General features: G+C 30.2%; 1 protein-coding gene across 2 annotated transcripts; it reads left to right on the top strand.

Moving 5' to 3' along the window:
• The first annotated feature begins 6,546 nt into the window (after nt 1-6,546).
• Nucleotides 6,547-13,107, top strand: LOC124833803 (plasma membrane ATPase 4-like). 2 transcript variants are annotated; one of them, XR_015784397.1, is made up of 17 exons: nt 6,547-6,703; nt 7,861-7,980; nt 8,070-8,306; nt 8,599-9,360; nt 9,449-9,571; nt 9,650-9,754; nt 9,851-9,995; nt 10,096-10,260; nt 10,505-10,743; nt 10,827-10,859; nt 10,960-11,041; nt 11,135-11,295; nt 11,387-11,560; nt 11,982-12,164; nt 12,248-12,429; nt 12,602-12,669; nt 12,746-13,107. XR_015784397.1 is itself a non-coding variant. In XM_047308358.2 (16 exons), the coding sequence occupies exons 1-16, from the start codon at nt 6,656-6,658 to the stop codon at nt 12,840-12,842; spliced, it is 2,856 nt and encodes a 951-aa protein (XP_047164314.2). In that variant the 5' UTR covers nt 6,547-6,655; the 3' UTR covers nt 12,843-13,107. The 2 variants fall into 2 exon arrangements, 1 of the variants encoding a protein (XP_047164314.2); XM_047308358.2 differs by lacking the exon at nt 12,602-12,669.
• The last annotated feature ends 473 nt before the right edge of the window (nt 13,108-13,580 follow it).

Raw genomic sequence — 13,580 nt, 5'->3', positions numbered from 1 at the left:
GGAAGGATCATCATTAACACTCCAAAAATAATTACTCTCACAATGGTCAACCAAAATTTCTTATTATGGTTTAATGTATAAATTAATTATGCTTTTGACATGTGGGCATGTTTTATCTGAGTTATGAAAACTACGAAACATAGTTTTTCGATTGGACGTGGATTTTAAGTAAAAGAACAAAGTCACGCATTGTTACAAGTTACACACATCGACAAATGAAACATATTATGAAAGGAAATATAGTACTTGAAATATAAAGTTATGTTGATAAAACTTATGTTAAAATCATCATTTTCATGTCTTAATAAAAGGATTAAAGTCTTTGTTAGTCACTTCATTCTAATACTTTTATTGTAAATTTAAAGCCAGATAAATATAATTTGGTTGGCCACATTTAATAAGAAACTATTCCTCTTCAAATAATCAATTAGAAAGCATTTATGTATCTTAACTATAAATAAATAAATAAACAAAATTTACGTGTAAAATAAACTAAATATTTTGAATTTAAATTTCTAAGAATGTGACAATCCGTCAGGAAATGTTCATTACATATGTAACGAAAATCATTTATTAAAAAACGTTAATTTTTCTTTATATCTTCATATGCATTAATGAATAGGATAAACTCCTTGGGTAAGCAAATCATCTTATGAAATGCGTTTATATTTTTTATGAAGATTATGTAACTTGGTTTATTTTAAATATCATACCAATGTTCAAAGTGAATGTTCGAAAAAGTGAGTGAACACATATAACATAATAACCTAATAAACAAATGTTTATAGATATAAACTTTGATAAGGTTCACATATTTGAACCTAAAATCTAAATTTAAACAATATTTCAACATTTAAAATTCTAACTATTTATTTGTTTTAATATAAAGAGAGGAAACTCAAGAATTGAAAAAATTAAAATAACAATTTCTGCATATCATACAATTTTTTTTTATGAAAATAACATAATCCAAATATCATTACAAGCTTTGACCTTGTTAAACATTTCACTTAATGTGTTTGCAAAACTTAACAGATGTGTAAGGAGTGATTTTTATTTATTGGTTTATGCATCCATTAAAGAAAATAGATATTAGAAATACTTAAAATAATCTGTCGCTTTTACACCAAAATAAATAAAGTTGGAAATGTTAGGCCTTGGTCCTTTTCTTTTTAATTAAACAAAAAGTAAATGCTTAATAGGGAAACTTAGAATAAATTCTCTAATAATAATATTTTAGTGATACATGTAAAGCGTAATATTCTGTGTTTGCCAAACTAAGTAAAATGTGTTTTAACATATTTTATTTTTACTTTATTCATAAATACAACTACAAATCATTCATTTTATCATAGATATAAATATAAAACACATTACTCAATCTCTATCTTCTCAAAACACATTTAAAACAGCCGATATATTTTTTACATTTTTTTAAAAAGAAATAAAGAATAAAGAATGTTATAATATAGTTATAGAAATACAAATACAAACACTTGTTATCTACATTTCTAAAACAATGAAAAAAATCAATTCAATTAAAAAATTGATATAATTATTATTATAATGAAAAATAATTATAATGGAAATTAAAATTATAATAAAAATGTATACAAACATAGTTATAGAAAGATTTTAATTTTTATTAATTATTGTTCCCGGCCAATATGACTTGTTAAAGTAGTTATTGTAAAAAACTGTATAGTAATTTACTGTTGTTATTTTTTTTTAAAAGAACACTACGCATAAAATTAGTTCTTAATGTGTCCTATTTTCTATATATATATATATATATATATATATATATATATATATATATATATATATATATATATATAAATATATATTACATTAAAATTTACCTATTTCTTTTAAATATAATCTATTTCAAATTTATCGAAAATGCTCAAAAGAACAAAATGAATTGACATGACGTTCCATTGCTGCATCTTTGGATGTTTCTTTCATCCGATCTGCGTTACACTATTTCTACGAGCTTTTGTTGAAATTTACTACATTTACGTAACATTCTTAATCTCTATTTTGTAAATTATAAATTAATTTATAATCTATATTCTAAAAACCTGCTTCAATTAACATGCTGTTTTTTAGAGATGGAGGAGACAAAATTCTTGCCAAGGTATATATATTTTGCTATCAGCAAAATCATTAATGGAAGAGGAAGTAGAAGGTTGTAGAAAAAGACCATAATGCAAAGTTTCACCAAGAAATCTCAGCTTTTCACTTATTCTCTTGTGGTTCATGCATATATTCACAAATTTTGTTGATTGAGTAGGCTAATTCTTTGGTTAAATAAGCAAGTTATAAGTCAATATTCAATTTTTGTCCAAATTAATAAATTTATTTTTAAAAAATAATAAAAATATGTTTTGATAAATAAATAAATAAAGTAAAATATTATTTTCTTTTTAAATTTCAAACTTTAATTTTATAAAAAAAGTAAAATTAAATTAAATTAAAAAAAAATTGGTTTGTTTTTAATTATTACATCCCTTGTCATTAGCTCAGAATTTTATACAAGTTTTCATTTCTAATCTTTACTCTTTACATCCTAGGACATGTCACTCTTGATCTTTAGAGAAAGTTATAACTTTAATAATTAGAAACGATATTTCTTATAATAATTTAAATGTCTTTTTCAATTTATATTTTTAAATTTTAAATACATTTAAGTAATGTTTTTGTATTATAATTTTTAACATATTAATTAATAATAAGATTTATTGAAAGTCTTATTAATTAAATATATCAATTCACTGTATGATTGTCAATCTTACTTTACTAACTGATTGCACTTCTTCTAATTTTCTTAGGAGACATTGTAAATAATGAAAATAACCTTTATTTTGAGGATAAGAATCTGGGAAGTGCATAATGATGAAGCATATACACGTGGTTCTTTGTATTGAAAAGAAGAATTTGAGATAAATAATAATAATAGTAATAAGTGAGAAAATAAATGGTTTATGGTTAAAAAATATTGTTTGACACACCTAAATTTTTTATATTTATTACACAATATTTTTACTTACTTTTTATTCTTGTTTTTTTTTTAAATATAAAAAGTTTATACTTTTATGACTATTTAATCATTGTGTTCTGTGTCAAATGAATGTAAAAGTGTGTCATGATATCATTACTCTTTATGATTTTTTGTGTGTAGAAGAGTATAATAATGATTTGTAGTGTTGCGTGATTCATCTTCATTCTCACTTCTTTTCCTCCGTTAATTTATTATTTTCCAAATGCAATTATGCTTTCATTTTTCTTCTTCAAATAAAAGAGAACCATCCTAATTTTGTCTATATATTCCATGCCCAAACAATTAACCAAACTCATTCCTCTTTTTTCATATAAATTTAAAGCCATAGGGATAAAGTCGTTATCTACTTCAATATTATTGCAAGAAAAAACAAAGTAAACAATAAATTTTAATATTATATAATAATATTAATAATTTTACAATTTTAAATTGAAGATGGTGTTAATCATATTATGTAATCACGTGTTATTTCTCCTATTTAGTGTTTAATCTCTCCCAACTTTGTGTATATACCAAAAAGAATAATTGGATTGGAAAAGTATTTTTTCAATACTTTGCACTTTATGCTTACGCTGTCTTCTATATGTTATATATGATTTACATATATCTATAATTAATAATAGCATTAAAATTTTAATCTGAATAGTTCTCAATACTCCTTAGAGCAATAAAGTGGAACACTAACTAAAATATTAAACATGGGAAACAATTAATAAGCCACTTGAATGGTTTCTCATGTTTCCTATAGTGCATCTTAAGTTTCTTTTAGATTTTCTCTTCCAATGAGATAAAAAAAAAAAAAAACAAAAATAATTGGATATACTCACATATGGAGATTATGACCCTTTAAGTAATCTCTAACGATTACTTTTCTTTTGTTTCAATAATTATAATTTAACCCTCCAACAAATTAAAATTATTTATTAGTTTCTACACAATATATTTTTCATGACATATATACCTTAATTATATTTACTTAATTATATAACTTTATAAAATTGATTAATAAAATATAATAATCCTAACACATTTAATAATTATTATATATATATATATATATATATATATATATATATATATATATATATATATATATATATATATATATATATATATATATAAATAAGTGACCTAAATGTCTAACAATATGCAGCCATAAATTTAAGTGGCCAGTTGGAAAGAATTCCTTATTACCTTTTTGCCTTTTTTTTTCATCAAGTTAGATTTCAATAAATTCTCAATTTTATTTGATTTTTTAATAAATTAAAAAATCATTTAAAAAAATAGTTCTTCCAATAGTAATTTTTGGTCTTTGAATAGTATTTTCCTAAAAATATTATTTTATATTAAAATTTAGGGGTGAGAATAAGTATTTATCAAACCTTACATAGAATAATACGAAGAAAAAGAAAAAGAAAATATTATAAGAATAAATAATTGATTTAAAAGTCACTACTATACAATTTAACCATTTTCTTGAATGCATAAGAAATGTTGATAGTTTTATGTTTTTAAAAAGTTTTTCAATTTTTGTCATACAAATTATACAAAATAATAATTTCAATTTTACAATTTTTAGACAAAGTATTTTTACATAATTTGTGTAAAGAAAATAAAATGGTATCTTAAAATATATATAACCTCTTTTATGTTGTGTACACAAACACACATTTAGGTAAATTAAAATGAATACTTCATATTGATTTATTTAATGTCTTTTCTTTTAAAATAGAATAATTTCTTCTTTTATACTTGTAAATCTTTAATTAAGAATATATTTAAAAATGTATAGTTTTTATAAAAGAAAAAAAACAATTGATTAATTTCCTTTTCTCAAGAGTTTAAAAGAATACCTCTAATAGAAAGTTATAAAAACAACATAGATAGAGACAATTATTAAGGAACAAGTGTGGGCAAACTTAATTAATTCGTTCAATAAATTTTTATGCATATGTATTAAATTTCAAATGTCTAACTATTAATTAATAGTCATTAATTTTACAACCTTTTTCATAAAATTTAAAGATTATACTTTTATTAATCAACTTCATCATAATTTTTTTCGTGAACCGTGATTGCATGTTAATTTATAAATGTTCATTTAATTAAATTTCCACATGTTAGATAATCAAGACAATTGCATTTGACTTAATGGTTAAAATATAGAATTATGCAAATTAGTAAATGGATTAAGTGTGCAAGTTAATGATAAAAAATAAGTAACTTCCGTTTTTTTTCAAGATGGATAATTTTGAATTTGAAAGAATTATTTCCTGTTCAAAGATTCCATGTCTTTCTAAACCCATATAGTATATATAAGTCACAGAGATTCTATCATGAAGAAAAAATTGGATTAAAAATGTTGCTCTTGATTATAAAATTTCGTGAAAAAAAGAGAGTCATTTTTGAAAAATAAATAAATAAATATTCAGATAAAGATTAAGAACAAAAATAATATTAAGAATGTGAGTTCCAAAAATAGTAGGTTGTGTATATGTATATCGTAATTATTATTTCCTCACAAAGGTTTTGAGTAACATCTTCTAACATTATTTTAAAAAAAAATAGGGTAACATTACTTTATTCAGAGAAAAACTAAGTTTTGATGTTATTGCTAAATATTAGTAAAGAGAGATTTTTAAAGTACATCTTCTAATCTAAACTTTTCTGTAAATATAAACATAATATATTAGATAACAAATTAAAACCGGTACGTAAGAAGGATATATATATATATATACACAAAGACAAAAGTTAAAAATACAATCATATATTGTCAGTATATTTTCCAACAAAATTAGAATGGCACTTCAATAAATTACAAAATAAAAAAAGTTACAAATTAGCACATATTATTTGAGTTATGAGAAATAAATAAACAAAGCAAAATTAAAATGAGAATAAAAAGTAACAACGAAAGACTTGCATCACATGATCAAAATTATTATATTTTTATCAGATTTGAACGAAATGTCTCTGAAATGAAGGAACTGAGTTTTGAAGAGAAAAAAATAGAAAATTCAACTGTGTAAAAAATTTCAACACTTAAATGAATAAAAATTTAGGTATCTACATGAAAGTATAATGAGTGAAAAAAAAATTAAGTGTGTACTTATTATAGTGTAATATTAATATAATTAAATTTTAACTTAATTCAATCTCCTAAATTAGTTTATAAGATAAAATTTATATATATATATTTAAATTGATCACGTGAGAGTTGGAATAATATTAATTTTGTATTTAATAGATGATAATAAGATAAAAGAAGTGTTAGAAAGGAAAATTAATGAGATATGAAAAAGGGGAATAGAAAGGAAAAAACCTACCCCTGATAGCATCAATGAAGATGGCAGGTCAATGCATAAAAGTGTTGGATTGTGGTACCCACCACCACTACATCTCTTACACAACTTGTTAACTTCATCTCCATTGCAAACACTCACATTACTTCATTCATTCATATATATATATATATATATATATCACCCCATAAGCCACTGCACCCTCTGCAACATCTTTCTCCTTCTTCTTCTCATAATTCTTCTCTTTCTTCCATTCTGATTGCAACACCACTCCACACCTTCCAACATGGGCGGTATCAGCCTTGAGGAAATCAAAAACGAAAACGTTGATCTGGTATATATATACATCATCTTTATTTTCTATGCATATCTCTCTTCATTCTCATTCTTCCGTTAAGCATCAACCTCCATGTTTTAACTTTCTTCTCACATGCACTACAACCTTGTATTACATGTTCCTCCTTTTCAGTCTTTCTTTTATGTCAGAGTTCAAAAAAACTGATGACCTTTATTGATTTTGATTATTATGTGATTTTTCTGACTATATATGTTGCTTGTTTCATGATCATTACAAATATTTACTTGTCCTGTTTACCTTTAAGAATGAGTTTTACGTTATATATCTGTGTATGTAAATGACTATTTATTGGACTTCTGAATTTAGGAAAAAGGTGAATCCTTTTTCTGCGTGAACCAGAAACCTCTTTTTACGCTAACAGTTCCTTTCGTTCCCGAATCTTGCCTGTTTATAACACTTTGTTTGTATCTCACCATTGCACAAAAGAAACACACACAGATAAATAAATGAATAAATATTTTTTATTAAAAGTTATCTTAAATTTTTAATTCAATTTTGATGTGTGTAATTTTATTATACGAAATAATTACAGGGAAAAAACGTTTCGTGAGTTTAATAACTGTTTTTTGTACTATTTATATGGATGCGTAGTTAGCATGAGATAGAGTTGAAAGGGAAAAAAGTGACAGCTACTGTGGCACAGAAAGAAAGGAATCGGCTAGCTTCTGACGCGTGTCCCTCACACCGTCAACATATTCTATTTCCATGCACTTTTTCTTTTGCATACGAATTACTATTATATCAAAATATTGTTGCATGCTTAATTTTAGAGAAAACACGTTTAATTCTCACTGGTAACTTGTTCAATAGGGGCAGGTAACTTATAAAAAAATTCATTTTTTTTTTCTGATTGTGATGACGTGCATCCCTGATAATTCTGAATTTATATTGTTGAATTTTGATTATTTGTTCTTGAGTTTAAATGTTGTCAATCAATTGAAATTATCTTTAAAGCACCGCTTTCAAAATAATTATCACAAAATGAACAATCTTTTTAACAACTGATAATATAATTCTCCTGGTGTATTCTAATTGATTATTCATGAATTCAGCTTTAAAAGGCTGAAAAAATGGAGCAAAGTAAACCATCTTTATAATTGGAGAAATAACGAGACAGCGTCACATAATTGCAGGAACGAATTCCGGTGGAGGAAGTGTTTGAGCAGCTGAAATGTTCAAGAGCAGGTCTAACATCGGAGGAAGGAGCCAGTCGGCTTCAAGTTTTTGGACCAAACAAATTGGAAGAGAAAAAGGTCTTTTTGTCTTGTTGATGTTTGTTCTTGTGTCAGAGAGAAGTTAAGTTTGGTTTTCATCCCTCACTGAATTGTTGCATGATGAACAGGAAAGCAAAATTTTGAAGTTTTTGGGTTTCATGTGGAACCCCTTATCATGGGTTATGGAAGCTGCTGCTATAATGGCCATTGCTCTGGCCAATGGTGGAGGAAGGCCGCCGGATTGGCAAGATTTCGTTGGTATCATTGCTCTCTTGTTCATTAACTCCACCATCAGTTTCATCGAAGAAAACAATGCTGGTAATGCTGCTGCTGCACTCATGGCTGGTTTAGCTCCCAAGACCAAGGTAACCTCAATCTAATCATCTAAATTTGTGCCATATATCATGCATCCAACATGCATTGTTTTCAGCTTTTCAAGTGTCACTTCGATTCCCTTGTCATTTTTGGGTTTTAAGCACAGTTTTTATCAAACAGTTTCACACTACTTGGTAGTTAATTGTTAATCATATTAAGTGTTTTGAAAGCTGAAAAACAAAAAGAGTTTATAGCTGTTTCCTCATCTTCTTTGTTTTCATCTTGTTCAAATTCTCTATTCTACACTCATCTTAATTTTTGCTTTTGCCGCAAAAATTTCAGGTTCTCAGAGATGGAAGATGGACCGAACAAGATGCTGCAATTTTGGTCCCAGGAGACATAGTCAGCATCAAACTGGGAGATATTATTCCTGCTGATGCCCGTCTTCTGGAGGGTGATGCTCTGAGTGTTGATCAGTCTGCTTTGACAGGAGAGTCTCTCCCAGCGACAAAGCATCCCTCTGATGAAGTGTTTTCTGGATCAACCGTGAAGAAGGGTGAGATAGAAGCAGTGGTGATTGCCACTGGGGTGCACACCTTTTTTGGCAAGGCTGCTCATCTGGTTGACAGCACCAACCAAGTTGGTCACTTCCAGAAAGTCCTTACAGCAATCGGTAACTTCTGCATTTGTTCCATTGCGGTTGGAATAATCATTGAGCTCATAGTCATGTACCCAATACAACACCGCAAGTACAGAGATGGGATTGACAATCTGTTGGTTCTCTTGATTGGAGGAATTCCAATTGCCATGCCAACTGTTCTGTCTGTCACTATGGCTATTGGTTCTCACAGGCTTTCACAGCAAGGTGCCATTACAAAACGTATGACGGCTATTGAGGAAATGGCAGGAATGGATGTTCTCTGCAGTGACAAAACTGGGACTCTCACCCTAAATAAGCTCAGTGTTGACAAGAATCTGATTGAGGTTTTTGCCAAGGGTATTGAGAAGGATTATGTTATCCTTCTTGCAGCCAGGGCTTCTAGGACTGAGAATCAAGATGCTATAGATGCTGCAATTGTTGGGATGCTTGCTGATCCAAAGGAGGTAAATATGTCGAAACAATGCTCACTATCAATTGGGATAAAGGAAGATAAAAGAAATATTAATTTAACTTCTACTGTGAATTTGTCAGGCACGAGCTGGTATCAGGGAGGTCCACTTTCTTCCATTCAATCCTGTGGACAAGAGGACTGCTCTAACTTACATTGATTCTGATGGAAATTGGCACCGATCTAGCAAAGGCGCTCCTGAGCAGGTAAATATGTGTTCTGTTACCTTAACACTTATTTGTGAACATTTTAGATGAACAATGTACTTCTTTTTCCTGGCTTAGATATTGAACCTCTGCAACTGCAAAGAGGATGTCAGAAAGAGGGTTCATGGAGTGATTGACAAGTTTGCTGAGCGTGGACTCCGTTCGTTAGGTGTTGCTAAACAGGTTAGCAAAGCTGATATTTGACATTTCTCTTCTCCAACCTATTAACTATTTCAATGCCCTTCATCTATTGCTGTTTGCATGGTCTCTGCATAACAGGAGATACCTGAGAAAAACAAGGATAGTCCTGGTGCACCATGGCAGTTTGTTGGTCTGCTACCACTTTTCGATCCTCCAAGACACGACAGTGCGGAAACCATTACAAGAGCTCTGAACCTTGGTGTGAATGTTAAGATGATTACTGGTAAGATTGGAGGGAGACCATTCTTTCTTGTCGTTCATGTTTCATGCTAAAAATGAAATCATGTAGCTTAGAAACTGTTTGTGGGCTTCTTGTTCTCTAGGTGATCAGCTGGCCATTGCGAAGGAAACTGGCAGAAGGCTTGGGATGGGGACAAACATGTACCCATCTTCTTCATTACTTGGCCAAAGCAAGGATGCTTCTGTTTCAGCTCTTCCAGTTGATGAATTGATTGAGAAAGCTGATGGATTTGCTGGAGTATTTCCTGGTAGGTCCTTGTCCTGGATAATAACCATCATCATGGTACTTGATAGCATCAGCCGTCACACATTTTTTTTGTTTTAATCCATTTTAGACATCCTTTTCTTGTTCAACGATCAATGCTTCTCTGCAAGCTGGTGACATGGGATGGGACTACGTACTACTTTCTTTAACAATACTAACCTTCATGGTGACATGCTTCAAATCAAACAACATTTTATTCATTTTTTCTTCTCGCTATGACATGGCAGAACACAAATATGAAATCGTTAAGAGGTTGCAAGAGAGGAAGCATATATGTGGAATGACAGGTGATGGTGTCAACGATGCCCCTGCTTTAAAGAAAGCAGACATTGGAATTGCTGTTGCTGACGCCACAGATGCTGCTAGAAGTGCTTCTGACATTGTCCTCACTGAACCTGGTCTGAGTGTCATTATTAGTGCAGTGCTGACCAGCAGGGCAATTTTCCAAAGGATGAAGAATTATACTGTTAGTTCCTTGAATGCATAATTTGATTGCCTGACTTTATTTAATATCTTAACAACCTAACTGGGAAGTGTTGGTTATGGCAGATCTATGCAGTGTCAATCACCATTCGTATAGTGGTAAGTGCAGAAAATGTTAATTCAAAAAACATGTCAACATTTTTACAGACACATATATACACGGTTCATGTAATTTATGTGATCTACTTCTCTGTGGCAGTTTGGTTTCATGTTTATTGCATTGATTTGGAAATTTGATTTTGCACCCTTCATGGTGTTGATTATTGCAATACTAAACGATGGTAAGATAACACTTATTTAACCTTCGGGCTGTTTATATAGACTATTCTGTCAAAAAAGAGTTTAATTTGATTCCCTTCACCCCTATTACATAGGTACCATCATGACAATTTCCAAGGATCGAGTGAAACCATCTCCACTGCCAGACAGCTGGAAGCTGAGGGAGATATTTGCCACTGGTGTTGTGCTAGGTAGTTACTTGGCACTAATGACAGTGGTATTTTTCTGGCTCATCAAGGATACCGATTTCTTCTCGGTAATAATTTACAGTTTTGGTTTTCCTTAATATTATCACCACCAAATGGATAAAATTGTGGGAGCCATAAGCACAATTTTCCCAATTGCAGGACAAGTTTGGTGTGAGGTCTATAAGAAATAACCCCGGAGAAATGATGGCAGCCCTGTACCTACAAGTCAGTATTATAAGTCAAGCACTGATTTTTGTGACAAGGTCCCGCAGCTGGTCTTATGTCGAAAGACCTGGTCTTCTCCTACTGGGTGCTTTTATGATTGCACAGCTGGTAATCTTGAATCTCCTATTATCAGCAACCTAGTACATGTAGTTGTTTCTTACTTTCTCTTCTGATCGTGTGATTGAAGCAGTGTCATTGTGTTTTGTCAAGAACCTGATCTTCATGATCTTGCACATGTTACTCACTTCACATCCACATCCATCATTGTTAAAAAAATATAAACTGAAGCACTAAAACCATGTTGCTAGAAAACATTTACATCCACAACTGAAAAAATAACCACGTCTCTAACTAAACTTAGCATTCAAACTGAATAAAAATCAAGATAGAGGACTCAATCAATACTTTTATTGTTTTCGGAAGCAATAATGATTTGCATGGTACTCCAGTATGTGATTGAGTAGTTCAAAAATATTTTGGCAGTTTGGCTTTCTTCTGTGGCCATAACAATTTGCTTCATGATTGATAGGTGGCAACATTTCTAGCAGTATATGCTAACTGGGGCTTTGCAAGAATTGAGGGAATGGGATGGGGTTGGGCTGGTGTAATCTGGCTCTACAGTTTAGTGACATATGTTCCACTTGATATACTTAAATTCGCAATCCGCTATGTTCTGAGTGGGAAGGCTTGGGACAATCTTTTGGAGAACAAGGTAATATGTTCATCTTTACTATTACTAATTGCATTGTTGATCCTAAACCAGAAACTTCAAAATTCAAAACTTGTTTATCACAGACTGCCTTCACTACAAAGAAAGACTATGGAAAAGAAGAGAGAGAAGCACAATGGGCAACTGCACAGAGAACTCTTCACGGTCTTCAGCCACCTGAAACAACCAACCTTTTCAATGACAAGAACAGTTACAGAGAGCTTTCAGAGATTGCTGAACAAGCTAAGAGACGTGCTGAGGTTGCTAGGTAAGCCACTGAATCCACTTCTACAGTGCCATTGTGTGGCATAAATTTGAGTGTGAAATGATTGAAGAAGAGACAAAATGCAATTCCTAAAGTACCTTTTTTTTTATTTATTTTGTTCTCCAATCATAATTAGAGTTTCATCTTGGTAATTTGCATTAAACCTTTATTACAGGAATTACACTTAGATGAAACTCTAATTCTAATTGGAAAACATCAATAAAAGCACCTAAGGAGCTATATGTAAGTTGTCCTTCATGAAAAGGTAGTTATAAAATAGTGATAATGTCTTACAGAGATTTCTTATATTGGTTTACAGACTCAGGGAGCTTCATACTCTGAAAGGACATGTTGAGTCAGTGGTGAAGCTGAAAGGGCTTGACATTGACACAATCCAACAGCATTACACAGTTTAAGAAGTTTGGACAATCTTCAAGAAGTCACTCTGGTGCTGTCCAAGAGCAGAAACAACAAATATAATGAAGACAAAAGTTAATGTGTCTTTATATTTAGGATGAAGGTCCTTTTGTGAAAATTTGAATGGTTACTGTTCCTTTTCATCTGTGTCAGTAGCTAAAGGAGATGCTATGCTCTTTAGATACCAAATAACATGGTAGATAGGATTTACTTACGTCTTATTTTGAGATCGTTAAATGATATCAAGGTCACTGTTAAGCTCTATATTTGTTTTTTCTGATGAACAAAACTCAATATATTTCCGATCTTAATCAACGTAGCTCAATAATGAATTCAATCTCCGTCTTCTTTTTTAATCTGTTAGTGTTCAGCATAAAAAGGACGATCAATGGATGGTGGAAGCACCTAACAGTACCTCACAATAGAAATTAAACAAAAGAAAATAAGAAGATCGGTGGAGATAGAGCAATTAGAATTTAGATGTGAAAGATAACGTGAATTGGGATGTGCTAATCTGAAATCAGATAAGGAAGATGGATTCTAATTCTGACTTATAAAGAGATTATTCCCCAACCCAACTCCACTGCATAAGATGGTCCGTCCTTCTGTACGTTTCTTTTTCTTTTTTATGGGCTAAGTTATTCCTCCTGTCTGAAGCCATGTGAATGGATGCAAGGAATAACACTCTTATAATGTTTTAGGTGGAGATGCCCTGAACCTTGTTTGAAATTCTGCAA

Source organism: Vigna umbellata, chromosome 2, assembly GCF_029865625.1.
Source record: "Vigna umbellata cultivar VRB3 chromosome 2, Vumbellata_1.0, whole genome shotgun sequence".
NCBI lineage: Eukaryota > Viridiplantae > Streptophyta > Magnoliopsida > Fabales > Fabaceae > Vigna > Vigna umbellata.
This window is presented reverse-complemented; position numbering and strand designations above follow the sequence as displayed.